This window comes from Phalangium opilio, unplaced genomic scaffold (assembly GCF_054372755.1).
Source record: "Phalangium opilio isolate 3A_F unplaced genomic scaffold, DU_Popi_V2 ptg001170l_1, whole genome shotgun sequence".
NCBI classification, from domain to species: domain Eukaryota; kingdom Metazoa; phylum Arthropoda; class Arachnida; order Opiliones; family Phalangiidae; genus Phalangium; species Phalangium opilio.
Window position 1 is genome coordinate 9,523,704 of NW_028324255.1, and position 20,528 is coordinate 9,544,231.

At 39.8% G+C, this 20,528-nt stretch overlaps 1 protein-coding gene and 49 non-coding genes across 50 annotated transcripts; 49 read left to right on the forward strand and 1 right to left on the reverse strand.

Annotated features, from left to right (window-relative positions):
• The first annotated feature begins 265 nt into the window (after positions 1–265).
• Positions 266–338, forward strand: TRNAK-UUU (transfer RNA lysine (anticodon UUU)). The gene has a single exon. It is a non-coding gene; the product is annotated as a tRNA-Lys (tRNA).
• A 107-nt stretch (positions 339–445) lies between these two features.
• Positions 446–518, forward strand: TRNAK-UUU (transfer RNA lysine (anticodon UUU)). Its single transcript has one exon. It is a non-coding gene; the product is annotated as a tRNA-Lys (tRNA).
• Positions 519–625: 107 nt separating this feature from the next.
• Positions 626–698, forward strand: TRNAK-UUU (transfer RNA lysine (anticodon UUU)). Its single transcript has one exon. It is a non-coding gene; the product is annotated as a tRNA-Lys (tRNA).
• A 465-nt stretch (positions 699–1,163) lies between these two features.
• On the forward strand, positions 1,164–1,236 carry TRNAK-UUU (transfer RNA lysine (anticodon UUU)). The gene has a single exon. It is a non-coding gene; the product is annotated as a tRNA-Lys (tRNA).
• A 285-nt stretch (positions 1,237–1,521) lies between these two features.
• Positions 1,522–1,594, forward strand: TRNAK-UUU (transfer RNA lysine (anticodon UUU)). Its single transcript has one exon. It is a non-coding gene; the product is annotated as a tRNA-Lys (tRNA).
• Positions 1,595–1,881: 287 nt separating this feature from the next.
• On the forward strand, positions 1,882–1,954 carry TRNAK-UUU (transfer RNA lysine (anticodon UUU)). The gene has a single exon. It is a non-coding gene; the product is annotated as a tRNA-Lys (tRNA).
• A 465-nt stretch (positions 1,955–2,419) lies between these two features.
• Positions 2,420–2,492, forward strand: TRNAK-UUU (transfer RNA lysine (anticodon UUU)). Its single transcript has one exon. It is a non-coding gene; the product is annotated as a tRNA-Lys (tRNA).
• A 467-nt stretch (positions 2,493–2,959) lies between these two features.
• Positions 2,960–3,032, forward strand: TRNAK-UUU (transfer RNA lysine (anticodon UUU)). Its single transcript has one exon. It is a non-coding gene; the product is annotated as a tRNA-Lys (tRNA).
• A 107-nt stretch (positions 3,033–3,139) lies between these two features.
• Positions 3,140–3,212, forward strand: TRNAK-UUU (transfer RNA lysine (anticodon UUU)). Its single transcript has one exon. It is a non-coding gene; the product is annotated as a tRNA-Lys (tRNA).
• Positions 3,213–3,497: 285 nt separating this feature from the next.
• TRNAK-UUU (transfer RNA lysine (anticodon UUU)) lies at positions 3,498–3,570 on the forward strand. The gene has a single exon. It is a non-coding gene; the product is annotated as a tRNA-Lys (tRNA).
• A 107-nt stretch (positions 3,571–3,677) lies between these two features.
• TRNAK-UUU (transfer RNA lysine (anticodon UUU)) lies at positions 3,678–3,750 on the forward strand. The gene has a single exon. It is a non-coding gene; the product is annotated as a tRNA-Lys (tRNA).
• Positions 3,751–3,857: 107 nt separating this feature from the next.
• On the forward strand, positions 3,858–3,930 carry TRNAK-UUU (transfer RNA lysine (anticodon UUU)). Its single transcript has one exon. It is a non-coding gene; the product is annotated as a tRNA-Lys (tRNA).
• A 107-nt stretch (positions 3,931–4,037) lies between these two features.
• Positions 4,038–4,110, forward strand: TRNAK-UUU (transfer RNA lysine (anticodon UUU)). Its single transcript has one exon. It is a non-coding gene; the product is annotated as a tRNA-Lys (tRNA).
• Positions 4,111–4,757: 647 nt separating this feature from the next.
• TRNAK-UUU (transfer RNA lysine (anticodon UUU)) lies at positions 4,758–4,830 on the forward strand. Its single transcript has one exon. It is a non-coding gene; the product is annotated as a tRNA-Lys (tRNA).
• A 285-nt stretch (positions 4,831–5,115) lies between these two features.
• Positions 5,116–5,188, forward strand: TRNAK-UUU (transfer RNA lysine (anticodon UUU)). Its single transcript has one exon. It is a non-coding gene; the product is annotated as a tRNA-Lys (tRNA).
• A 107-nt stretch (positions 5,189–5,295) lies between these two features.
• On the forward strand, positions 5,296–5,368 carry TRNAK-UUU (transfer RNA lysine (anticodon UUU)). Its single transcript has one exon. It is a non-coding gene; the product is annotated as a tRNA-Lys (tRNA).
• Positions 5,369–6,015: 647 nt separating this feature from the next.
• On the forward strand, positions 6,016–6,088 carry TRNAK-UUU (transfer RNA lysine (anticodon UUU)). Its single transcript has one exon. It is a non-coding gene; the product is annotated as a tRNA-Lys (tRNA).
• A 107-nt stretch (positions 6,089–6,195) lies between these two features.
• Positions 6,196–6,268, forward strand: TRNAK-UUU (transfer RNA lysine (anticodon UUU)). The gene has a single exon. It is a non-coding gene; the product is annotated as a tRNA-Lys (tRNA).
• A 285-nt stretch (positions 6,269–6,553) lies between these two features.
• TRNAK-UUU (transfer RNA lysine (anticodon UUU)) lies at positions 6,554–6,626 on the forward strand. Its single transcript has one exon. It is a non-coding gene; the product is annotated as a tRNA-Lys (tRNA).
• A 285-nt stretch (positions 6,627–6,911) lies between these two features.
• Positions 6,912–6,984, forward strand: TRNAK-UUU (transfer RNA lysine (anticodon UUU)). The gene has a single exon. It is a non-coding gene; the product is annotated as a tRNA-Lys (tRNA).
• Positions 6,985–7,269: 285 nt separating this feature from the next.
• Positions 7,270–7,342, forward strand: TRNAK-UUU (transfer RNA lysine (anticodon UUU)). Its single transcript has one exon. It is a non-coding gene; the product is annotated as a tRNA-Lys (tRNA).
• Positions 7,343–7,627: 285 nt separating this feature from the next.
• TRNAK-UUU (transfer RNA lysine (anticodon UUU)) lies at positions 7,628–7,700 on the forward strand. The gene has a single exon. It is a non-coding gene; the product is annotated as a tRNA-Lys (tRNA).
• A 285-nt stretch (positions 7,701–7,985) lies between these two features.
• On the forward strand, positions 7,986–8,058 carry TRNAK-UUU (transfer RNA lysine (anticodon UUU)). Its single transcript has one exon. It is a non-coding gene; the product is annotated as a tRNA-Lys (tRNA).
• Positions 8,059–8,165: 107 nt separating this feature from the next.
• On the forward strand, positions 8,166–8,238 carry TRNAK-UUU (transfer RNA lysine (anticodon UUU)). The gene has a single exon. It is a non-coding gene; the product is annotated as a tRNA-Lys (tRNA).
• A 287-nt stretch (positions 8,239–8,525) lies between these two features.
• On the forward strand, positions 8,526–8,598 carry TRNAK-UUU (transfer RNA lysine (anticodon UUU)). Its single transcript has one exon. It is a non-coding gene; the product is annotated as a tRNA-Lys (tRNA).
• Positions 8,599–8,705: 107 nt separating this feature from the next.
• TRNAK-UUU (transfer RNA lysine (anticodon UUU)) lies at positions 8,706–8,778 on the forward strand. Its single transcript has one exon. It is a non-coding gene; the product is annotated as a tRNA-Lys (tRNA).
• A 465-nt stretch (positions 8,779–9,243) lies between these two features.
• On the forward strand, positions 9,244–9,316 carry TRNAK-UUU (transfer RNA lysine (anticodon UUU)). The gene has a single exon. It is a non-coding gene; the product is annotated as a tRNA-Lys (tRNA).
• A 285-nt stretch (positions 9,317–9,601) lies between these two features.
• On the forward strand, positions 9,602–9,674 carry TRNAK-UUU (transfer RNA lysine (anticodon UUU)). The gene has a single exon. It is a non-coding gene; the product is annotated as a tRNA-Lys (tRNA).
• Positions 9,675–9,781: 107 nt separating this feature from the next.
• TRNAK-UUU (transfer RNA lysine (anticodon UUU)) lies at positions 9,782–9,854 on the forward strand. Its single transcript has one exon. It is a non-coding gene; the product is annotated as a tRNA-Lys (tRNA).
• Positions 9,855–10,141: 287 nt separating this feature from the next.
• TRNAK-UUU (transfer RNA lysine (anticodon UUU)) lies at positions 10,142–10,214 on the forward strand. The gene has a single exon. It is a non-coding gene; the product is annotated as a tRNA-Lys (tRNA).
• A 285-nt stretch (positions 10,215–10,499) lies between these two features.
• Positions 10,500–10,572, forward strand: TRNAK-UUU (transfer RNA lysine (anticodon UUU)). Its single transcript has one exon. It is a non-coding gene; the product is annotated as a tRNA-Lys (tRNA).
• A 285-nt stretch (positions 10,573–10,857) lies between these two features.
• TRNAK-UUU (transfer RNA lysine (anticodon UUU)) lies at positions 10,858–10,930 on the forward strand. The gene has a single exon. It is a non-coding gene; the product is annotated as a tRNA-Lys (tRNA).
• A 285-nt stretch (positions 10,931–11,215) lies between these two features.
• TRNAK-UUU (transfer RNA lysine (anticodon UUU)) lies at positions 11,216–11,288 on the forward strand. The gene has a single exon. It is a non-coding gene; the product is annotated as a tRNA-Lys (tRNA).
• Positions 11,289–11,395: 107 nt separating this feature from the next.
• TRNAK-UUU (transfer RNA lysine (anticodon UUU)) lies at positions 11,396–11,468 on the forward strand. Its single transcript has one exon. It is a non-coding gene; the product is annotated as a tRNA-Lys (tRNA).
• Positions 11,469–11,755: 287 nt separating this feature from the next.
• On the forward strand, positions 11,756–11,828 carry TRNAK-UUU (transfer RNA lysine (anticodon UUU)). Its single transcript has one exon. It is a non-coding gene; the product is annotated as a tRNA-Lys (tRNA).
• A 285-nt stretch (positions 11,829–12,113) lies between these two features.
• Positions 12,114–12,186, forward strand: TRNAK-UUU (transfer RNA lysine (anticodon UUU)). Its single transcript has one exon. It is a non-coding gene; the product is annotated as a tRNA-Lys (tRNA).
• A 285-nt stretch (positions 12,187–12,471) lies between these two features.
• Positions 12,472–12,544, forward strand: TRNAK-UUU (transfer RNA lysine (anticodon UUU)). Its single transcript has one exon. It is a non-coding gene; the product is annotated as a tRNA-Lys (tRNA).
• Positions 12,545–12,829: 285 nt separating this feature from the next.
• Positions 12,830–12,902, forward strand: TRNAK-UUU (transfer RNA lysine (anticodon UUU)). The gene has a single exon. It is a non-coding gene; the product is annotated as a tRNA-Lys (tRNA).
• Positions 12,903–13,009: 107 nt separating this feature from the next.
• Positions 13,010–13,082, forward strand: TRNAK-UUU (transfer RNA lysine (anticodon UUU)). The gene has a single exon. It is a non-coding gene; the product is annotated as a tRNA-Lys (tRNA).
• Positions 13,083–13,369: 287 nt separating this feature from the next.
• TRNAK-UUU (transfer RNA lysine (anticodon UUU)) lies at positions 13,370–13,442 on the forward strand. Its single transcript has one exon. It is a non-coding gene; the product is annotated as a tRNA-Lys (tRNA).
• Positions 13,443–13,774: 332 nt separating this feature from the next.
• On the reverse strand, positions 13,775–17,809 carry LOC149586585 (uncharacterized). Its single transcript, XM_089863750.1, has 2 exons — positions 16,431–17,809; positions 13,775–16,133 (listed from the first exon to the last, which is right to left on the reverse strand). The coding sequence occupies exons 1-2, from the start codon at positions 17,368–17,370 to the stop codon at positions 14,233–14,235; spliced, it is 2,841 nt and encodes a 946-aa protein (XP_089719876.1). The 5' UTR covers positions 17,371–17,809; the 3' UTR covers positions 13,775–14,232.
• A 43-nt stretch (positions 17,810–17,852) lies between these two features.
• Positions 17,853–17,925, forward strand: TRNAK-UUU (transfer RNA lysine (anticodon UUU)). The gene has a single exon. It is a non-coding gene; the product is annotated as a tRNA-Lys (tRNA).
• A 285-nt stretch (positions 17,926–18,210) lies between these two features.
• TRNAK-UUU (transfer RNA lysine (anticodon UUU)) lies at positions 18,211–18,283 on the forward strand. Its single transcript has one exon. It is a non-coding gene; the product is annotated as a tRNA-Lys (tRNA).
• A 107-nt stretch (positions 18,284–18,390) lies between these two features.
• TRNAK-UUU (transfer RNA lysine (anticodon UUU)) lies at positions 18,391–18,463 on the forward strand. The gene has a single exon. It is a non-coding gene; the product is annotated as a tRNA-Lys (tRNA).
• Positions 18,464–18,750: 287 nt separating this feature from the next.
• TRNAK-UUU (transfer RNA lysine (anticodon UUU)) lies at positions 18,751–18,823 on the forward strand. The gene has a single exon. It is a non-coding gene; the product is annotated as a tRNA-Lys (tRNA).
• Positions 18,824–19,110: 287 nt separating this feature from the next.
• TRNAK-UUU (transfer RNA lysine (anticodon UUU)) lies at positions 19,111–19,183 on the forward strand. Its single transcript has one exon. It is a non-coding gene; the product is annotated as a tRNA-Lys (tRNA).
• Positions 19,184–19,290: 107 nt separating this feature from the next.
• Positions 19,291–19,363, forward strand: TRNAK-UUU (transfer RNA lysine (anticodon UUU)). Its single transcript has one exon. It is a non-coding gene; the product is annotated as a tRNA-Lys (tRNA).
• A 285-nt stretch (positions 19,364–19,648) lies between these two features.
• Positions 19,649–19,721, forward strand: TRNAK-UUU (transfer RNA lysine (anticodon UUU)). Its single transcript has one exon. It is a non-coding gene; the product is annotated as a tRNA-Lys (tRNA).
• Positions 19,722–19,828: 107 nt separating this feature from the next.
• TRNAK-UUU (transfer RNA lysine (anticodon UUU)) lies at positions 19,829–19,901 on the forward strand. The gene has a single exon. It is a non-coding gene; the product is annotated as a tRNA-Lys (tRNA).
• A 287-nt stretch (positions 19,902–20,188) lies between these two features.
• TRNAK-UUU (transfer RNA lysine (anticodon UUU)) lies at positions 20,189–20,261 on the forward strand. The gene has a single exon. It is a non-coding gene; the product is annotated as a tRNA-Lys (tRNA).
• The last annotated feature ends 267 nt before the right edge of the window (positions 20,262–20,528 follow it).

Below are 20,528 nucleotides of genomic sequence, written 5' to 3' on the forward strand. Positions count from 1 at the left end.
TCAATAATTTAAACTTCAGATCATTTAATTTCCAGTAAAATTATTGAAATTCTTATCCCAATTATTACGGGAGTTCATTTCGTTTCAGCTCGGATAGCTCAGTCGGTAGAGCGTTAGGCTTCAAACCACGGTCCAGGGTTCGACTCCTTGTTCGGGCGACTCTGTTTTTAAAGAATCATCAATAATTTAAACTTCAGATCATTTAATTTCCAGTAAAATTATTGAAATTCTTATTCCAATTATTACGGGAGTTCACCTCCCTTGAGCCCGGATAGCTCAGTCGGTAGAGCGTTAGGCTTTTAACCTAACGGTCCAGAGTTCGAGTCCCTGTTCGGGCGACTGTGTTTTTGAAGAATCATCAATAATTTAAACTTCAGATCATTTAATTTCCAGTAAAATTATTGAAATTCTAATCCCAATTATTACGGGAGTTCATTTCGTTTCAGCCCGGATAGCTCAGTCGGTAGAGCGTTAGGCTTTTAACCTAACGGTCCAGGGTTCGAGTCCCTCTTCGGGCGACTCTGTTTTTAAAGAATCGTCAATAATAGAAACTTCAGATCATTTCACTTTCCATAAATTTATGTAAATTCTAATTCCAATTATTACGTGAGTTCACCTCGCTTGAGCCCGGATAGCTCAGTCGGTAGAGCGTTAGGCTTTTAACCTAACGGTCCAGGGTTCGAGTACCTGTTCGGGCCATTCTGTTTTTGAAGAATCATCAATAATTTAAACTTCAGATCATTTCACTTTCAATAAATTTATGTAAACTCTAATTCCAATTATTACGGGATTTAACTTCGTTTGAGACAGGATAGCTCAGTCGGTAGAGCGTTAGGCTTTTAACCTAATGGTCCAGGGTTCGAGTCCCTGTTCGGGCGACTCTGTTTTTGAAGAATCATCAATAATTTAAACTTCAGATCATTTAATTTCCAGTAAAATTATTGAAATTCTTATTCCAATTATTACGGGAGTTCACCTCGCTTGAGCCCGGATAGCTCAGTCGGTAGAGCGTTAGGCTTCAAACCACGGTCCAGGGTTCGACTCCTTGTTCGGGCGACTGTGTTTTTGAAGAATCATCAATAATTTAAACTTCAGATCATTTAATTTCCAGTAAAATTATTGAAATTCTTATTCCATTTATTACGGGAGTTCACCTCGCTTGAGCCCGGATAGCTCAGTCGGTAGAGCGTAAGGCTTTTAACCTAACGGTCCAGGGTTCGAGTCCCTGTTCGGGCGACTGTGTTTTTGAAGAATCATCAATAATTTAAACTTCAGATCATTTAATTTCCAGTAAAATTATTGAAATTCTTATCCCAATTATTACGGGAGTTCATTTCGTTTCAGCTCGGATAGCTCAGTCGGTAGAGCGTTAGGCTTCAAACCACGGTCCAGGGTTCGACTCCTTGTTCGGGCGACTGTGTTTTTGAAGAATCATCAATAATTAAAACTTCAGATCATTTAATTTCCAGTAAAATTATTGAAATTCTAATCCCAATTATTACGGGAGTTCATCACGTTTCAGCCCGGATAGCTCAGTTGGTAGAGCGTTAGGCTTTTAACCTAACGGTCCAGGGTTCGAGTCCCTGTTCGGGCGACTCTGTTTTTAAAGAATCGTCAATAATTTAAACTTCAGATCATTTCACTTTCAACAAATTTATGTAAATTCTAATTCCAATTATTACGTGAGTTCACCTCGCTAGAGCCCGGATAGCTCAGTCGGTAGAGCGTTAGGCTTTTAACCTAACGGTCCAGGGTTCGAGTACCTGTTCGAGCCATTCTGTTTTTAAAGAATCGTCAATTAAATAAACTTCAGATCATTTCACTTTCAATAAATTTATGTAAATTCTAATTCCAATTATTACGTGAGTTCACCTCGCTTGAGCCCGGATAGCTCAGTCGGTAGAGCGTTAGGCTTTTAACCTAACGGTCCAGGGTTCGAGTACCTGTTCGGGCCATTCTGTTTTTGAAGAATCATCAATAATTTAAACTTCAGATCATTTCACTTTCAATAAATTTATGTAAACTCTAATTCCAATTATTACGGGATTTAACTTCGTTTGAGACAGGATAGCTCAGTCGGTAGAGCGTTAGGCTTTTAACCTAATGGTCCAGGGTTCGAGTCCCTGTTCGGGCGACTCTGTTTTTGAAGAATCATCAATAATTTAAACTTCAGATCATTTAATTTCCAGTAAAATTATTGAAATTCTAATCCCAATTATTACGGGAGTTCATTTCGTTTCAGCTCGGATAGCTCAGTCGGTAGAGCGTTAGGCTTCAAACCACGGTCCAGGGTTCGACCCCTTGTTCGGGCGACTGTGTTTTTGAAGAATCATCAATAATTTAAACTTCAGATCATTTAATTTCCAGTAAAATTATTGAAATTCTAATCCCAATTATTACGGGAGTTCATTACGTTTCAGCCCGGATAGCTCAGTTGGTAGAGCGTTAGGCTTTTAACCTAACGGTCCAGGGTTCGAGTCCCTGTTCGGGCGACTCTGTTTTTAAAGAATCGTCAATAATTTAAACTTCAGATCATTTCACTTTCAATAAATTTATGTAAATTCTAATTCCAATTATTACGTGAGTTAACCTCGCTTGAGCCCGGATAGCTCAGTCGGTAGAGCGTTAGGCTTTTAACCAAACGGTCCAGGGTTCGAGTACCTGTTCGGGCCATTCTGTTTTTGAAGAATCATCAATAATTTAAACTTCAGATCATTTCACTTTCAATAAATTTATGTAAACTCTAATTCCAATTATTACGGGATTTAACTTCGTTTGAGACAGGATAGCTCAGTCGGTAGAGCGTTAGGCTTTTAACCTAATGGTCCAGGGTTCGAGTCCCTGTTCGGGCGACTCTGTTTTTGAAGAATCATCAATAATTTAAACTTCAGATCATTTAATTTCCAGTAAAATTATTGAAATTCTTATTCCATTTATTACGGGAGTTCACCTCGCTTGAGCCCGGATAGCTCAGTCGGTAGAGCGTAAGGCTTTTAACCTAACGGTCCAGGGTTCGAGTCCCTGTTCGGGCGACTGTGTTTTTGAAGAATCATCAATAATTTAAACTTCAGATCATTTAATTTCCAGTAAAATTATTGAAATTCTTATTCCATTTATTACGGGAGTTCACCTCGCTTGAGCCCGGATAGCTCAGTCGGTAGAGCGTAAGGCTTTTAACCTAACGGTCCAGGGTTCGAGTCCCTGTTCGGGCGACTGTGTTTTTGAAGAATCATCAATAATTTAAACTTCAGATCATTTAATTTCCAGTAAAATTATTGAAATTCTTATCCCAATTATTACGGGAGTTCATTTCGTTTCAGCTCGGATAGCTCAGTCGGTAGAGCGTTAGGCTTCAAACCACGGTCCAGGGTTCGACTCCTTGTTCGGGCGACTCTGTTTTTAAAGAATCATCAATAATTTAAACTTCAGATCATTTAATTTCCAGTAAAATTATTGAAATTCTTATTCCAATTATTACGGGAGTTCACCTCCCTTGAGCCCGGATAGCTCAGTCGGTAGAGCGTTAGGCTTTTAACCTAACGGTCCAGGGTTCGAGTCCCTGTTCGGGCGACTGTGTTTTTGAAGAATCATCAATAATTTAAACTTCAGATCATTTAATTTCCAGTAAAATTATTGAAATTCTAATCCCAATTATTACGGGAGTTCATTTCGTTTCAGCCCGGATAGCTCAGTCGGTAGAGCGTTAGGCTTTTAACCTAACGGTCCAGGGTTCGAGTCCCTCTTCGGGCGACTCTGTTTTTAAAGAATCGTCAATAATAGAAACTTCAGATCATTTAATTTCCAGTAAAATTATTGAAATTCTTATTCCAATTATTACGGGAGTTCACCTCGCTTGAGCCCGGATAGCTCAGTCGGTAGAGCGTTAGGCTTTTAACCTAACGGTCCAGGGTTCGAGTCCCTGTTCGGGCGACTGTGTTTTTGAAGAATCATCAATAATTTAAACTTCAGATCATTTAATTTCCAGTAAAATTATTGAAATTCTAATCCCAATTATTACGGGAGTTCATTTCGTTTCAGCCCGGATAGCTCAGTCGGTAGAGCGTTAGGCTTTTAACCTAACGGTCCAGGGTTCGAGTCCCTCTTCGGGCGACTCTGTTTTTAAAGAATCGTCAATAATAGAAACTTCAGATCATTTCACTTTCAATAAATTTATGTAAATTCTAATTCCAATTATTACGTGAGTTCACCTCGCTTGAGCCCGGATAGCTCAGTCGGTAGAGCGTTAGGCTTTTAACCTAACGGTCCAGGGTTCGAGTACCAGTTCGGGCCATTATGTTTTTGAAGAATCATCAATAATTTAAACTTAAGATCATTTCACTTTCAATAAATTTATGTAAATTCTAATTCCAATTATTAAGTGAGTTCACCTCGCTTGAGCCCGGATAGCTCAGTCGGTAGAGCGTTAGGCTTTTAACCTAACGGTCCAGGGTTCGAGTACCAGTTCGGGCCATTATGTTTTTGAAGAACCATCAATAATTTAAACTTAAGATCATTTCACTTTCAATAAATTTATGTAAATTCTAATTCCAATTATTAAGTGAGTTCACCTCGCTTGAGCCCGGATAGCTCAGTCGGTAGAGCGTTAGGCTTTTAAGCTAACGGTCCAGGGTTCGAGTACCAGTTCGGGCCATTATGTTTTTGAAGAATCATCAATAATTTAAACTTAAGATCATTTCACTTTCAATAAATTTATGTAAATTCTAATTCCAATTATTAAGTGAGTTCACCTCGCTTGAGCCCGGATAGCTCAGTCGGTAGAGCGTAAGGCTTTTAACCTAACGGTCCAGGGTTCGAGTCCCTGTTCGGGCGACTGTGTTTTTGAAGAATCATCAATAATTTAAACTTCAGATCATTTAATTTCCAGTAAAATTATTGAAATTCTTATCCCAATTATTACGGGAGTTCATTTCGATTCAGCTCGGATAGCTCAGTCGGTAGAGCGTTAGGCTTCAAACCACGGTCCAGGGTTCGACTCCTTGTTCGGGCGACTCTGTTTTTAAAGAATCATCAATAATTTAAACTTCAGATCATTTAATTTCCAGTAAAATTATTGAAATTCTTATTCCAATTATTACGGGAGTTCACCTCGCTTGAGCCCGGATAGCTCAGTCGGTAGAGCGTTAGGCTTTTAACCTAACGGTCCAGAGTTCGAGTCCCTGTTCGGGCGACTGTGTTTTTGAAGAATCATCAATAATTTAAACTTCAGATCATTTAATTTCCAGTAAAATTATTGAAATTCTAATCCCAATTATTACGGGAGTTCATTTCGTTTCAGCTCGGATAGCTCAGTCGGTAGAGCGTTAGGCTTTTAACCTAACGGTCCAGGGTTCGAGTCCCTCTTCGGGCGACTCTGTTTTTAAAGAATCGTCAATAATAGAAACTTCAGATCATTTCACTTTCAATAAATTTATGTAAATTCTAATTCCAATTATTACGTGAGTTCACCTCGCTTGAGCCCGGATAGCTCAGTCGGTAGAGCGTTAGGCTTTTAACCTAACGGTCCAGGGTTCGAGTACCAGTTCGGGCCATTATGTTTTTGAAGAATCATCAATAATTTAAACTTAAGATCATTTCACTTTCAATAAATTTATGTAAATTCTAATTCCAATTATTAAGTGAGTTCACCTCGCTTGAGCCCGGATAGCTCAGTCGGTAGAGCGTTAGGCTTTTAACCTAACGGTCCAGGGTTCGAATACCAGTTCGGGCCATTATGTTTTTGAAGAACCATCAATAATTTAAACTTAAGATCATTTCACTTTCAATAAATTTATGTAAATTCTAATTCCAATTATTAAGTGAGTTCACCTCGCTTGAGCCCGGATAGCTCAGTCGGTAGAGCGTTAGGCTTTTAAGCTAACGGTCCAGGGTTCGAGTACCAGTTCGGGCCATTATGTTTTTGAAGAATCATCAATAATTTAAACTTAAGATCATTTCACTTTCAATAAATTTATGTAAATTCTAATTCCAATTATTAAGTGAGTTCACCTCGCTTGAGCCCGGATAGCTCAGTCGGTAGAGCGTTAGGCTTTTAACCTAACGGTCCAGGGTTCGAGTCCCTGTTCGGGCGACTCTGTTTTTGAAGAATCATCAATAATTTAAACTTCAGATCATTTAATTTCCAGTAAAATTATTGAAATTCTTATTCCAATTATTACGGGAGTTCACCTCGCTTGAGCCCGGATAGCTCAGTCGGTAGAGCGTTAGGCTTTTAACCTAACGGTCCAGGGTTCGAGTCCCTGTTCGGGCGACTGTGTTTTTGAAGAATCATCAATAATTTAAACTTCAGATCATTTAATTTCCAGTAAAATTATTGAAATTCTAATCCCAATTATTACGGGAGTTCATTTCGTTTCAGCTCGGATAGCTCAGTCGGTAGAGCGTTAGGCTTCAAACCACGGTCCAGGGTTCGACTCCTTGTTCGGGCCATTCTGTTTTTGAAGAATCATCAATAATTTAAACTTCAGATCATTTAATTTCCAGTAAAATTATTGAAATTCTTATTCCATTTATTACGGGAGTTCACCTCGCCTGAGCCCGGATAGCTCAGTCGGTAGAGCGTAAGGCTTTTAACCTAACGGTCCAGGGTTCGAGTCCCTGTTCGGGCGACTGTGTTTTTGAAGAATCATCAATAATTTAAACTTCAGATCATTTAATTTCCAGTAAAATTATTGAAATTCTTATTCCAATTATTACGGGAGTTCACCTCGCTTGAGCCCGGATAGCTCAGTCGGTAGAGCGTTAGGCTTCAAACCACGGTCCAGGGTTCGACTCCTTGTTCGGGCGACTGTGTTTTTGAAGAATCATCAATAATTTAAACTTCAGATCATTTAATTTCCAGTAAAATTATTGAAATTCTTATTCCATTTATTACGGGAGTTCACCTCGCTTGAGCCCGGATAGCTCAGTCGGTAGAGCGTAAGGCTTTTAACCTAACGGTCCAGGGTTCGAGTCCCTGTTCGGGCGACTGTGTTTTTGAAGAATCATCAATAATTTAAACTTCAGATCATTTAATTTCCAGTAAAATTATTGAAATTCTTATCCCAATTATTACGGGAGTTCATTTCGTTTCAGCTCGGATAGCTCAGTCGGTAGAGCGTTAGGCTTCAAACCACGGTCCAGGGTTCGACTCCTTGTTCGGGCCATTCTGTTTTTGAAGAATCATCAATAATTTAAACTTCAGATCATTTAATTTCCAGTAAAATTATTGAAATTCTTATTCCATTTATTACGGGAGTTCACCTCGCCTGAGCCCGGATAGCTCAGTCGGTAGAGCGTAAGGCTTTTAACCTAACGGTCCAGGGTTCGAGCCCCTGTTCGGGCGACTGTGTTTTTGAAGAATCATCAATAATTTAAACTTCAGATCATTTAATTTCCAGTAAAATTATTGAAATTCTTATTCCAATTATTACGGGAGTTCACCTCGCTTGAGCCCGGATAGCTCAGTCGGTAGAGCGTTAGGCTTCAAACCACGGTCCAGGGTTCGACTCCTTGTTCGGGCGACTGTGTTTTTGAAGAATCATCAATAATTTAAACTTCAGATCATTTAATTTCCAGTAAAATTATTGAAATTCTTATTCCATTTATTACGGGAGTTCACCTCGCTTGAGCCCGGATAGCTCAGTCGGTAGAGCGTAAGGCTTTTAACCTAACGGTCCAGGGTTCGAGTCCCTGTTCGGGCGACTGTGTTTTTGAAGAATCATCAATAATTTAAACTTCAGATCATTTAATTTCCAGTAAAATTATTGAAATTCTAATCCCAATTATTACGGGAGTTCATTTCGTTTCAGCTCGGATAGCTCAGTCGGTAGAGCGTTAGGCTTCAAACCACGGTCCAGGGTTCGACTCCTTGTTCGGGCCATTCTGTTTTTGAAGAATCATCAATAATTTAAACTTCAGATCATTTAATTTCCAGTAAAATTATTGAAATTCTTATTCCAATTATTACGGGAGTTCACCTCGCTTGAGCCCGGATAGCTCAGTCGGTAGAGCGTTAGGCTTTTAACCTAACGGTCCAGGGTTCGAGTCCCTGTTCGGGCGACTGTGTTTTTGAAGAATCATCAATAATTTAAACTTCAGATCATTTAATTTCCAGTAAAATTATTGAAATTCTAATCCCAATTATTACGGGAGTTCATTTCGTTTCAGCCCGGATAGCTCAGTCGGTAGAGCGTTAGGCTTTTAACCTAACGGTCCAGGGTTCGAGTCCCTCTTCGGGCGACTCTGTTTTTAAAGAATCGTCAATAATAGAAACTTCAGATCATTTCACTTTCAATAAATTTATGTAAATTCTAATTCCAATTATTACGTGAGTTCACCTCGCTTGAGCCCGGATAGCTCAGTCGGTAGAGCGTTAGGCTTTTAACCTAACGGTCCAGGGTTCGAGTACCAGTTCGGGCCATTATGTTTTTGAAGAATCATCAATAATTTAAACTTAAGATCATTTCACTTTCAATAAATTTATGTAAATTCTAATTCCAATTATTAAGTGAGTTCACCTCGCTTGAGCCCGGATAGCTCAGTCGGTAGAGCGTTAGGCTTTTAACCTAACGGTCCAGGGTTCGAGTCCCTGTTCGGGCGACTGTGTTTTTGAAGAATCATCAATAATTTAAACTTCAGATCATTTAATTTCCAGTAAAATTATTGAAATTCTTATTCCATTTATTACGGGAGTTCACCTCGCTTGAGCCCGGATAGCTCAGTCGGTAGAGCGTAAGGCTTTTAACCTAACGGTCCAGGGTTCGAGTCCCTGTTCGGGCGACTGTGTTTTTGAAGAATCATCAATAATTTAAACTTCAGATCATTTAATTTCCAGTAAAATTATTGAAATTCTTATCCCAATTATTACGGGAGTTCATTTCGTTTCAGCTCGGATAGCTCAGTCGGTAGAGCGTTAGGCTTCAAACCACGGTCCAGGGTTCGACTCCTTGTTCGGGCGACTCTGTTTTTAAAGAATCATCAATAATAGAAACTTCAGATCATTTCACTTTCAATAAATTTATGTAAATTCTAATTCCAATTATTACGTGAGTTCACCTCGCTTGAGCCCGGATATTTCAGTCGGTAGAGCGTTAGGCTTTTAACCTAACGGTCCAGGGTTCGAGTACCAGTTCGGGCCATTATGTTTTTGAAGAATCATCAATAATTTAAACTTAAGATCATTTCACTTTCAATAAATTTATGTAAATTCTAATTCCAATTATTAAGTGAGTTCACCTCGCTTGAGCCCGGATAGCTCAGTCGGTAGAGCGTTAGGCTTTTAACCTAACGGTCCAGGGTTCGAGTCCCTGTTCGGGCGACTCTGTTTTTGAATAATCATCAATAATTTAAACTTCAGATCATTTAATTTCCAGTAAAATTATTGAAATTCTAATCCCAATTATTACGGGAGTTCATTTCGTTTCAGCTCGGATAGCTCAGTCGGTAGAGCGTTAGGCTTCAAACCACGGTCCAGGGTTCGACTCCTTGTTCGAGCCATTCTGTTTTTGAAGAATCATCAATAATTTAAACTTCAGATCATTTAATTTCCAGTAAAATTATTGAAATTCTTATTCCAATTATTACGGGAGTTCACCTCGCTTGAGCCCGGATAGCTCAGTCGGTAGAGCGTTAGGCTTTTAACCTAACGGTCCAGGGTTCGAGTCCCTGTTCGGGCGACTGTGTTTTTGAAGAATCATCAATAATTTAAACTTCAGATCATTTAATTTCCAGTAAAATTATTGAAATTCTAATCCCAATTATTACGGGAGTTCATTTCGTTTCAGCCCGGATAGCTCAGTCGGTAGAGCGTTAGGCTTTTAACCTAACGGTCCAGGGTTCGAGTCCCTCTTCGGGCGACTCTGTTTTTAAAGAATCGTCAATAATAGAAACTTCAGATCATTTCACTTTCAATAAATTTATGTAAATTCTAATTCCAATTATTACGTGAGTTCACCTCGCTTGAGCCCGGATAGCTCAGTCGGTAGAGCGTTAGGCTTTTAACCTAACGGTCCAGGGTTCGAGTACCAGTTCGGGCCATTATGTTTTTGAAGAATCATCAATAATTTAAACTTAAGATCATTTCACTTTCAATAAATTTATGTAAATTCTAATTCCAATTATTAAGTGAGTTCACCTCGCTTGAGCCCGGATAGCTCAGTCGGTAGAGCGTTAGGCTTTTAACCTAACGGTCCAGGGTTCGAGTCCCTGTTCGGGCGACTGTGTTTTTGAAGAATCATCAATAATTTAAACTTCAGATCATTTAATTTCCAGTAAAATTATTGAAATTCTAATCCCAATTATTACGGGAGTTCATTTCGTTTCAGCTCGGATATCTCAGTCGGTAGAGCGTTAGGCTTCAAACCACGGTCCAGGGTTCGACTCCTTGTTCGGGCCATTCTGTTTTTGAAGAATCATCAATAATTTAAACTTCAGATCATTTAATTTCCAGTAAAATTATTGAAATTCTTATTCCATTTATTACGGGAGTTCACCTCGCCTGAGCCCGGATAGCTCAGTCGGTAGAGCGTAAGGCTTTTAACCTAACGGTCCAGGGTTCGAGTCCCTGTTCGGGCGACTGTGTTTTTGAAGAATCATCAATAATTTAAACTTCAGATCATTTAATTTCCAGTAAAATTATTGAAATTCTTATTCCAATTATTACGGGAGTTCACCTCGCTTGAGCCCGGATAGCTCAGTCGGTAGAGCGTTAGGCTTCAAACCACGGTCCAGGGTTCGACTCCTTGTTCGGGCGACTGTGTTTTTGAAGAATCATCAATAATTTAAACTTCAGATCATTTAATTTCCAGTAAAATTATTGAAATTCTTATTCCATTTATTACGGGAGTTCACCTCGCTTGAGCCCGGATAGCTCAGTCGGTAGAGCGTAAGGCTTTTAACCTAACGGTCCAGGGTTCGAGTCCCTGTTCGGGCGACTGTGTTTTTGAAGAATCATCAATAATTTAAACTTCAGATCATTTAATTTCCAGTAAAATTATTGAAATTCTTATCCCAATTATTACGGGAGTTCATTTCGTTTCAGCTCGGATAGCTCAGTCGGTAGAGCGTTAGGCTTCAAACCACGGTCCAGGGTTCGACTCCTTGTTCGGGCGACTCTGTTTTTAAAGAATCATCAATAATTTAAACTTCAGATCATTTAATTTCCAGTAAAATTATTGAAATTCTTATTCCAATTATTACGGGAGTTCACCTCGCTTGAGCCCGGATAGCTCAGTCGGTAGAGCGTTAGGCTTTTAACCTAACGGTCCAGGGTTCGAGTCCCTGTTCGGGCGACTGTGTTTTTGAAGAATCATCAATAATTTAAACTTCAGATCATTTAATTTCCAGTAAAATTATTGAAATTCTAATCCCAATTATTACGGGAGTTCATTTCGTTTCAGCCCGGATAGCTCAGTCGGTAGAGCGTTAGGCTTTTAACCTAACGGTCCAGGGTTCGAGTCCCTCTTCGGGCGACTCTGTTTTTAAAGAATCGTCAATAATAGAAACTTCAGATCATTTCACTTTCAATAAATTTATGTAAATTCTAATTCCAATTATTACGTGAGTTCACCTCGCTTGAGCCCGGATAGCTCAGTCGGTAGAGCGTTAGGCTTTTAACCTAACGGTCCAGGGTTCGAGTACCAGTTCGGGCCATTATGTTTTTGAAGAATCATCAATAATTTAAACTTAAGATCATTTCACTTTCAATAAATTTATGTAAATTCTAATTCCAATTATTAAGTGAGTTCACCTCGCTTGAGCCCGGATAGCTCAGTCGGTAGAGCGTTAGGCTTTTAACCTAACGGTCCAGGGTTCGAGTCCCTGTTCGGGCGACTGTGTTTTTGAAGAATCATCAATAATTTAAACTTCAGATCATTTAATTTCCAGTAAAATTATTGAAATTCTAATCCCAATTATTACGGGAGTTCATTTCGTTTCAGCTCGGATATCTCAGTCGGTAGAGCGTTAGGCTTCAAACCACGGTCCAGGGTTCGACTCCTTGTTCGGGCCATTCTGTTTTTGAAGAATCATCAATAATTTAAACTTCAGATCATTTAATTTCCAGTAAAATTATTGAAATTCTTATTCCATTTATTACGGGAGTTCACCTCGCCTGAGCCCGGATAGCTCAGTCGGTAGAGCGTAAGGCTTTTAACCTAACGGTCCAGGGTTCGAGTCCCTGTTCGGGCGACTGTGTTTTTGAAGAATCATCAATAATTTAAACTTCAGATCATTTAATTTCCAGTAAAATTATTGAAATTCTTATTCCAATTATTACGGGAGTTCACCTCGCTTGAGCCCGGATAGCTCAGTCGGTAGAGCGTTAGGCTTCAAACCACGGTCCAGGGTTCGACTCCTTGTTCGGGCGACTGTGTTTTTGAAGAATCATCAATAATTTAAACTTCAGATCATTTAATTTCCAGTAAAATTATTGAAATTCTTATTCCATTTATTACGGGAGTTCACCTCGCTTGAGCCCGGATAGCTCAGTCGGTAGAGCGTAAGGCTTTTAACCTAACGGTCCAGGGTTCGAGTCCCTGTTCGGGCGACTGTGTTTTTGAAGAATCATCAATAATTTAAACTTCAGATCATTTAATTTCCAGTAAAATTATTGAAATTCTTATCCCAATTATTACGGGAGTTCATTTCGTTTCAGCTCGGATAGCTCAGTCGGTAGAGCGTTAGGCTTCAAACCACGGTCCAGGGTTCGACTCCTTGTTCGGGCGACTCTGTTTTTAAAGAATCATCAATAATTTAAACTTCAGATCATTTAATTTCCAGTAAAATTATTGAAATTCTTATTCCAATTATTACGGGAGTTCACCTCGCTTGAGCCCGGATAGCTCAGTCGGTAGAGCGTTAGGCTTTTAACCTAACGGTCCAGGGTTCGAGTCCCTGTTCGGGCGACTGTGTTTTTGAAGAATCATCAATAATTTAAACTTCAGATCATTTAATTTCCAGTAAAATTATTGAAATTCTAATCCCAATTATTACGGGAGTTCATTTCGTTTCAGCCCGGATAGCTCAGTCGGTAGAGCGTTAGGCTTTTAACCTAACGGTCCAGGGTTCGAGTCCCTCTTCGGGCGACTCTGTTTTTAAAGAATCGTCAATAATAGAAACTTCAGATCATTTCACTTTCAATAAATTTATGTAAATTCTAATTCCAATTATTACGTGAGTTCACCTCGCTTGAGCCCGGATAGCTCAGTCGGTAGAGCGTTAGGCTTTTAACCTAACGGTCCAGGGTTCGAGTACCAGTTCGGGCCATTATGTTTTTGAAGAATCATCAATAATTTAAACTTAAGATCATTTCACTTTCAATAAATTTATGTAAATTCTAATTCCAATTATTAAGTGAGTTCACCTCGCTTGAGCCCGGATAGCTCAGTCGGTAGAGCGTTAGGCTTTTAACCTAACGGTCCAGGGTTAGAGTCCCTGTTCGGGCGACTCTGTTTTTGAATAATCATCAATAATTTAAACTTCAGATCATTTAATTTCCAGTAAAATTATTGAAATTCTAATCCCAATTATTACGGGAGTTCATTTCGTTTCAGCTCGGATAGCTCAGTCGGTAGAGCGTTAGGCTTCAAACCACGGTCCAGGGTTCGACTCCTTGTTCGGGCCATTCTGTTTTTGAAGAATCATCAATAATTTAAACTTCAGATCATTTAATTTCCAGTAAAATTATTGAAATTCTTATTCCATTTGTTATTACGTTTTTGTCAAGATAGTCTTAAGGCGAGTTAGTTACGAATAAATACAAAATAAGCGATTAAAGTAAAAATGAAAAGGTGTTTATTGTAACATGACTTTACATGGCGACCGCGTACCAGAGAATGCCCGTAACCCGCGTAGGCGCCCCTTCCCTCTCGCACGAGGCGACTCGATGATCGATCCTTCTCAACATACATGGCTGTGCTGCCACCTGTTAGCGTTCGTGGTTCACTAAAAAGGGCGCGAAATATGAACGGCGCTAACATTCGGCCAATCCTGACAACATAATAATCGCCTGATTATGGCGGGCATTCGAATGGAAAACGTTAAAAATAATGATACAACAGCAAATATATATATAAAAAAAACATAAGTTACAAACAAAAAGAAACGTGCGTTATTAACAAAAGGGAAACAAGTAAAATCGCGGCATTTGGACGTAAGAAGAAGTTTCTAGGAACATTATTTTTTTTTTGTTGTTGTTCTTGTTCGTTTTTGGATTTTTGAAAACTTAAAATGTTTTTAAACTAAACTATAATCGTTCAAATATGACGGTCGCTTGGGTTTTCGTGCAGAACGTCTATTCGTGATCTCGTCTTCGTTATCCCTGGTGTCTGGAGTACTTGACTGGTCCAAAATCTGGGGTCTTGATTTGGGTGGGGTGACCCTTCTTCTAGCCTCGTTCGCATCGGCGTCTGATACAGGAGTCTCTGGCTCGTCGTGAGGAGATTCTGATCCATTCTCGTCTGAAGCATCGTCAGTTTCGTCAGCGTTGTCAATGATAGGAAATCGTTTCAGCTTATCAATAGGGGCCGTATTTCGATAGAAGCGATTATTTCTTTGGTTTTCGGGAACGTCTTCAATGGCGTACCTGTCGTACTTCAATTTGTTGGTGATAATATACGGACCCTTGTATTGCGCTGCAGTTTTCTGGGGTACACCTGTGCTTTGTGGTTCGCGTTCAACGATCACCAGATCTCCAGGATCGAACGTTGTGGCTTTGGCGCGTTTTTCGTTATATCGTATTCGTTGTTTTGCTTGATCGTTCCGTATATTTTCTATTGCGTCCTCCCGTCGTTTGAAAATTCGTTCGTGTCGTAAGACGTAATCGTCTCTAACCTTCCTCTCGTGATTCGTTAATTTACCGCCTTTCTTCAATACTTCTTTGATTTCTCTTAGTTTGGGATCGGAAAATTGCGCAGCTACTTCGGTTCGTTCCTCGCGTGATGGCATGAAATCTTCGGTTCTGACAATTTTCTCCCCTTTACTGATGATAACTTCATTTCCAGATACATTAACGACTGGGACTCGTGTAAATCCTTCTCTGTCTATATGATATAAACCCCTCGGGATGCAATGCTCTTTTCCTGGTACAAATCTCATTTGCCCTTCTATGTAGATATCCTTTTCCATTTCAGTTTGACAAGATAATAGATCTACAAAACCAACATAGTTCGCTGGTATGACCGTCGCTTCTTTTGCCCATAAGGTTAGGGTGGGTGGTGGTAAGTCTGGTATCTCTACTCTTTTCAGACAATTATCTTCATAGTCTGGTTCCTTCGTCTCTGTGAAGAGTCGTACAACATTACCCCTCTTGATGATCGTGATGTGTGGTTGTTCCGTTAGTGGTTGTCCAATAAGTAATGGAATCGTTTGAATATCGTCTCGGACAACGTGGACATCTGTCTTTGCCGTGGCTTGATCTATCGTGATCTGAGCTTGTTTAACGATTCCAACAGGTTTTGTACTTCCGTTACCTGCATACCCTCCGATAGCACAACCATTTTCGACTGTTTCTATTTCTAGTTCCATTTCTCTAGCCGTACTTTCTCGGATTATTACACATTTACTCCCTTGATCCACATACGATTTTATTGCGTGACCATTTATGGTAGCGTCCATAAAATATTTCTGATTGTCTTCGTTTATCTGCGTGCTATTTTCAACAAGGAGATTCTCTTTGACTGGTTGTTTATCTTTACAGTCTTTGGCTTCGTGGCCCGTTCGTTTACATTTGTCGCATCTTGTTTTCCTTTGAGGTTGTTGGCAGTCCCGTGAAATATGACCGTAGGTGTTGCAGTTGAAACAAAGAGGCTGACCTTGAGCGTTGTACATCGGTTGAAACATCGGTTGAGGCTGAGTGTATACCGTTCTGTGGTATTTATACCTCCCATCTGTGCTTGTATGGTTTTGATAATTAGTTGCGTCGTTTTGGTAACTATTTTCCTTTCCGTGTTCGTAATGTTGGTTTTGGTAACTATTGGCCTTTCCGTGTTCGTAATTTTGGTGATAGGTATTTCGGCGATAGTTGTTTCTATCCGTCCCGTACTTCTCATTGGTGAAAGTCTTTTTGATCCCGTTTTCTCTAAGTGTAGTTGTTAACTTCAGTCTCCCTTCCAATTGATGGATACGTTGCAGCAGTTCTGGGGGCGAATTAAAGTCTTTCATTGTTAACGCGGTTATGAGTTCATTATCATTTAGTCCGGTGATAATATATTCAATCATATCTGGTTCCGCTACTCCACACTGTCTTAACTTTGCTACTTTGTCGTGGTAGTACGTAGTGAAGCTTTCTTCTGGTCTTCGTATCCTAGCCTCCATTTCTCGGTGTAACTTCATGACGCTTTTCGTCTCGGGAAACCATTTCATCAGTAAGTCTTTCCATTCAATCCACGTTGATACCATACAGTCTAGAGATTCAAACCAAAATTGTGAGCTACCTTTAAGTCGTGGGAGAGCATTGGCTATTATCATGCGTTCTGGCCAATTATACGTTCTGGCCATATCGTCTATCTTCTTAATCCACATCTTCATGGTTTGATGGGGAGCGCTTTCTGGGTTGAATTCTGGAATAGCCTTACTAGTTTCACCCCAATGGTGGTGTTCTACGTTCTGATTGGAGGTTCCGTTAGTAGCAGGTGGTTGGTTACTCGTGTTTACCCCTTGATTCGTATTGTTTGCTAGTGCTGCTTGTACGCTAGCCTGTATCGTAGCTTGCATGTTAGCCTGATTTCCAATCGTAGCCGCAAGTGTTTGTTGTACCGTCGCTGCAATCGCATCTTGGATTGATTTTTGAAAAACAGCCATAGAAACAAACCCTGGAGGAGTACTTGCCGTTGCATTACCACTGCCTGTTTGGTTGGTATTGTCCCCTGCCATGACGTTGAGTTGTTCGAGAGTCGTGTTATCGTTTGATACCGTTTCAAGATAAGTGTTTGTTACCGTTTCAAAATTATTGTTCGTTACCGTTTCAGAATGATTGTTCGTTACCGTTGCAAAGTTGTCGTCCGTTACCGTTTCAAAATTATTGTTCGTTACCGTTTCAAAATTGTCGTTCGTTGTTTCGCGTTCGTAGGATAGTTCAAAATTATTGTTCGTTACCGTTTCAAAGTTGTCGTTCGTTGTTTCGCGTTCGTAAGATAGTTCAAATTCGTCGTTCGTTTCTGGGGCTAAGTCGAACTCGTCCGGCGATTCATAAGAGACCGTTTCGTTTCGTTGTGTGTTCGCTATGTCGTTTGCTGTACCACACCGGTTGTCTTTTGATCCCGAATTATCGTCGACTCTCCGTTTCCCAGTATTATGTAAGGATTTATAATCTATTCTCGTTCTACACCTACTACTTTTTCGTATTTGCGTTCGTTCGTTTGATTCTCCGGACATTAATCTTCTAAGCCTTGGCGTTAAAAATCGTCGTCAATGTGTTTCGTACGTTTTCGTCTACGCGGCGCCTCGTTTTCATCGTCGTTCGTGTAGAGGTTTTCCGTGGTGATTCTTAATCGAATTTAATCTAACTCATTTGTACAAATATCCCATAACTATTGGTTTATCCCACTTCTGAGATGTTATTACGTTTTTGTCAAGATAGTCTTAAGGCGAGTTAGTTACGAATAAATACAAAATAAGCGATTAAAGTAAAAATGAAAAGGTGTTTATTGTAACATGACTTTACATGGCGACCGCGTACCAGAGAATGCCCGTAACCCGCGTAGGCGCCCCTTCCCTCTCGCACGAGGCGACTCGATGATCGATCCTTCTCAACATACATGGCTGTGCTGCCACCTGTTAGCGTTCGTGGTTAACTAAAAAGGGCGCGAAATATGAACGGCGCTAACACATTTATTACGGGAGTTCACCTCGCTTGAGCCCGGATAGCTCAGTCGGTAGAGCGTGAGGCTTTTAACCTAACGGTCCAGGGTTCGAGTCCCTGTTCGGGCGACTGTGTTTTTGAAGAATCATCAATAATTTAAACTTCAGATCATTTAATTTCCAGTAAAATTATTGAAATTCTAATCCCAATTATTACGGGAGTTCATTTCGTTTCAGCTCGGATAGCTCAGTCGGTAGAGCGTTAGGCTTCAAACCACGGTCCAGGGTTTGACTCCTTGTTCGGGCGACTGTGTTTTTGAAGAATCATCAATAATTTAAACTTCAGATCATTTAATTTCCAGTAAAATTATTGAAATTCTAATCCCAATTATTACGGGAGTTCATTTCGTTTCAGCCCGGATAGCTCAGTCGGTAGAGCGTTAGGCTTTTAACCTAACGGTCCAGGGTTCGAGTCCCTGTTCGGGCGACTCTGTTTTTAAAGAATCGTCAATAATTTAAACTTCAGATCATTTCACTTTCAATAAATTTATGTCAATTCTAATTCCAATTATTACGTGAGTTCACCTCGCTTGAGCCCGGATAGCTCAGTCGGTAGAGCGTTAGGCTTTTAACCTAACGGTCCAGGGTTCGAGTACCTGTTCGGGCCATTCTGTTTTTGAAGAAACATCAATAATTTAAACTTCAGATCATTTCACTTTCAATAAATTTATGTAAACTCTAATTCCAATTATTACGGGATTTACCTTCGTTTGAGACAGGATAGCTCAGTCGGTAGAGCTTTAGGCTTTTAACCTAACGTTCCAGGGTTCGAGTCCCTGTTCGGGCGACTCTGTTTTTAAAGAATCATCAATAATTTAAACTTCAGATCATTTAATTTCCAGTAAAATTATTGAAATTCTAATCCCAATTATTACGGGAGTTCATTTCGTTTCAGCCCGGATAGCTCAGTCGGTAGAGCGTTAGGCTTTTAACCTAACGGTCCAGGGTTCGAGTCCCTCTTCGGGCGACTCTGTTTTTAAAGAGTCGTCAATAATTTAAACTTCAGATCATTTCACTTTCAATAAATTTATGTAAATTCTAATTCCAATTATTACGTGAGTTCACCTCGCTTGAGTCCGGATAGCTCAGTCGGTAGAGCGTTAGGCTTTTAAGCTAACGGTCCAGGGTTCGAGTACCAGTTCGGGCCATTATGTTTTTGAAGAATCATCAATAATTTAAACTTAAGATCATTTCACTTTCAATAAATTTATGTAAATTCTAATTCCAATTATTAAGTGAGTTCACCTCGCTTGAGCCCGGATAGCTCAGTCGGTAGAGCGTTAGGCTTTTAACCTTACGGACCAGGGTTCGAGTCCCTGTTCGGGCGACTCTGTTTTTGAAGAATCATCAATAATTTAAACTTCAGATCATTTAATTTCCAGTAAAATTATTGAAATTCTTATTCCAATTATTACGGGAGTTCACCTCGCTTGAGCCCGGATAGCTCAGTCGGTAGAGCGTTAGGCTTTTAACCTAACGGTCCAGGGTTCGAGTCCCTGTTCGGGCGACTCTGTTTTTGAAGAATCATCAATAATTTAAACTTCAGATCATTTAATTTCCAGTAAAATTATTGAAATTCTAATCCCAATTATTACGGGAGTTCATTTCGTTTCAGCTCGGATAGCTCAGTCGGTAGAGCGTTAGGCTTCAAACCACGGTCCAGGGTTTGACTCCTTGTTCGGGCGACTGTGTTTTTGAAGAATCATCAATAATTTAAACTTCAGATCATTTAATTTCCAGTAAAATTATTGAAATTCTAATCCCAATTATTACGGGAGTTCATTTCGTTTCAGCCCGGATAGCTCAGTCGGTAGAGCGTTAGGCTTTTAACCTAACGGTCCAGGGTTCGAGTCCCTGTTCGGGCGACTCTGTTTTTAAAGAATCGTCAATAATTTAAACTTCAGATCATTTCACTTTCAATAAATTTATGTAAATTCTAATTCCAATTATTACGTGAGTTCACCTCGCTTGAGCCCGGATAGCTCAGTCGGTAGAGCGTTAGGCTTTTAACCTAACGGTCCAGGGTTCGAGTACCTGTTCGGGCCATTCTGTTTTTGAAGAATCATCAATAATTTAAACTTCAGATCATTTCACTTTCAATAAATTTATGTAAACTCTAATTCCAATTATTACGGGATTTACCTTCGTTTGAGACAGGATAGCTCAGTCGGTAGAGCTTTAGGCTTTTAACCTAACGTTCCAGGGTTCGAGTCCCTGTTCGGGCGACTCTGTTTTTAAAGAATCATCAATAATTTAAACTTCAGATCATTTAATTTCCAGTAAAATTATTGAAATTCTAATCCCAATTATTACGGGAGTTCATTTCGTTTCAGCCCGGATAGCTCAGTCGGTAGAGCGTTAGGCTTTTAACCTAACGGTCCAGGGTTCGAGTCCCTCTTCGGGCGACTCTGTTTTTAAAGAATCGTCAATAATTTAAACTTCAGATCATTTCACTTTCAATAAATTTATGTAAATTCTAATTCCAATTATTACGTGAGTTCACCTCGCTTGAGCCCGGATAGCTCAGTCGGTAGAGCGTTAGGCTTTTAAGCTAACGGTCCAGGGTTCGAGTACCAGTTCGGGCCATTATGTTTTTGAAGAATCATCAATAATTTAAACTTAAGATCATTTCACTTTCAATAAATTTATGTAAATTCTAATTCCAATTATTA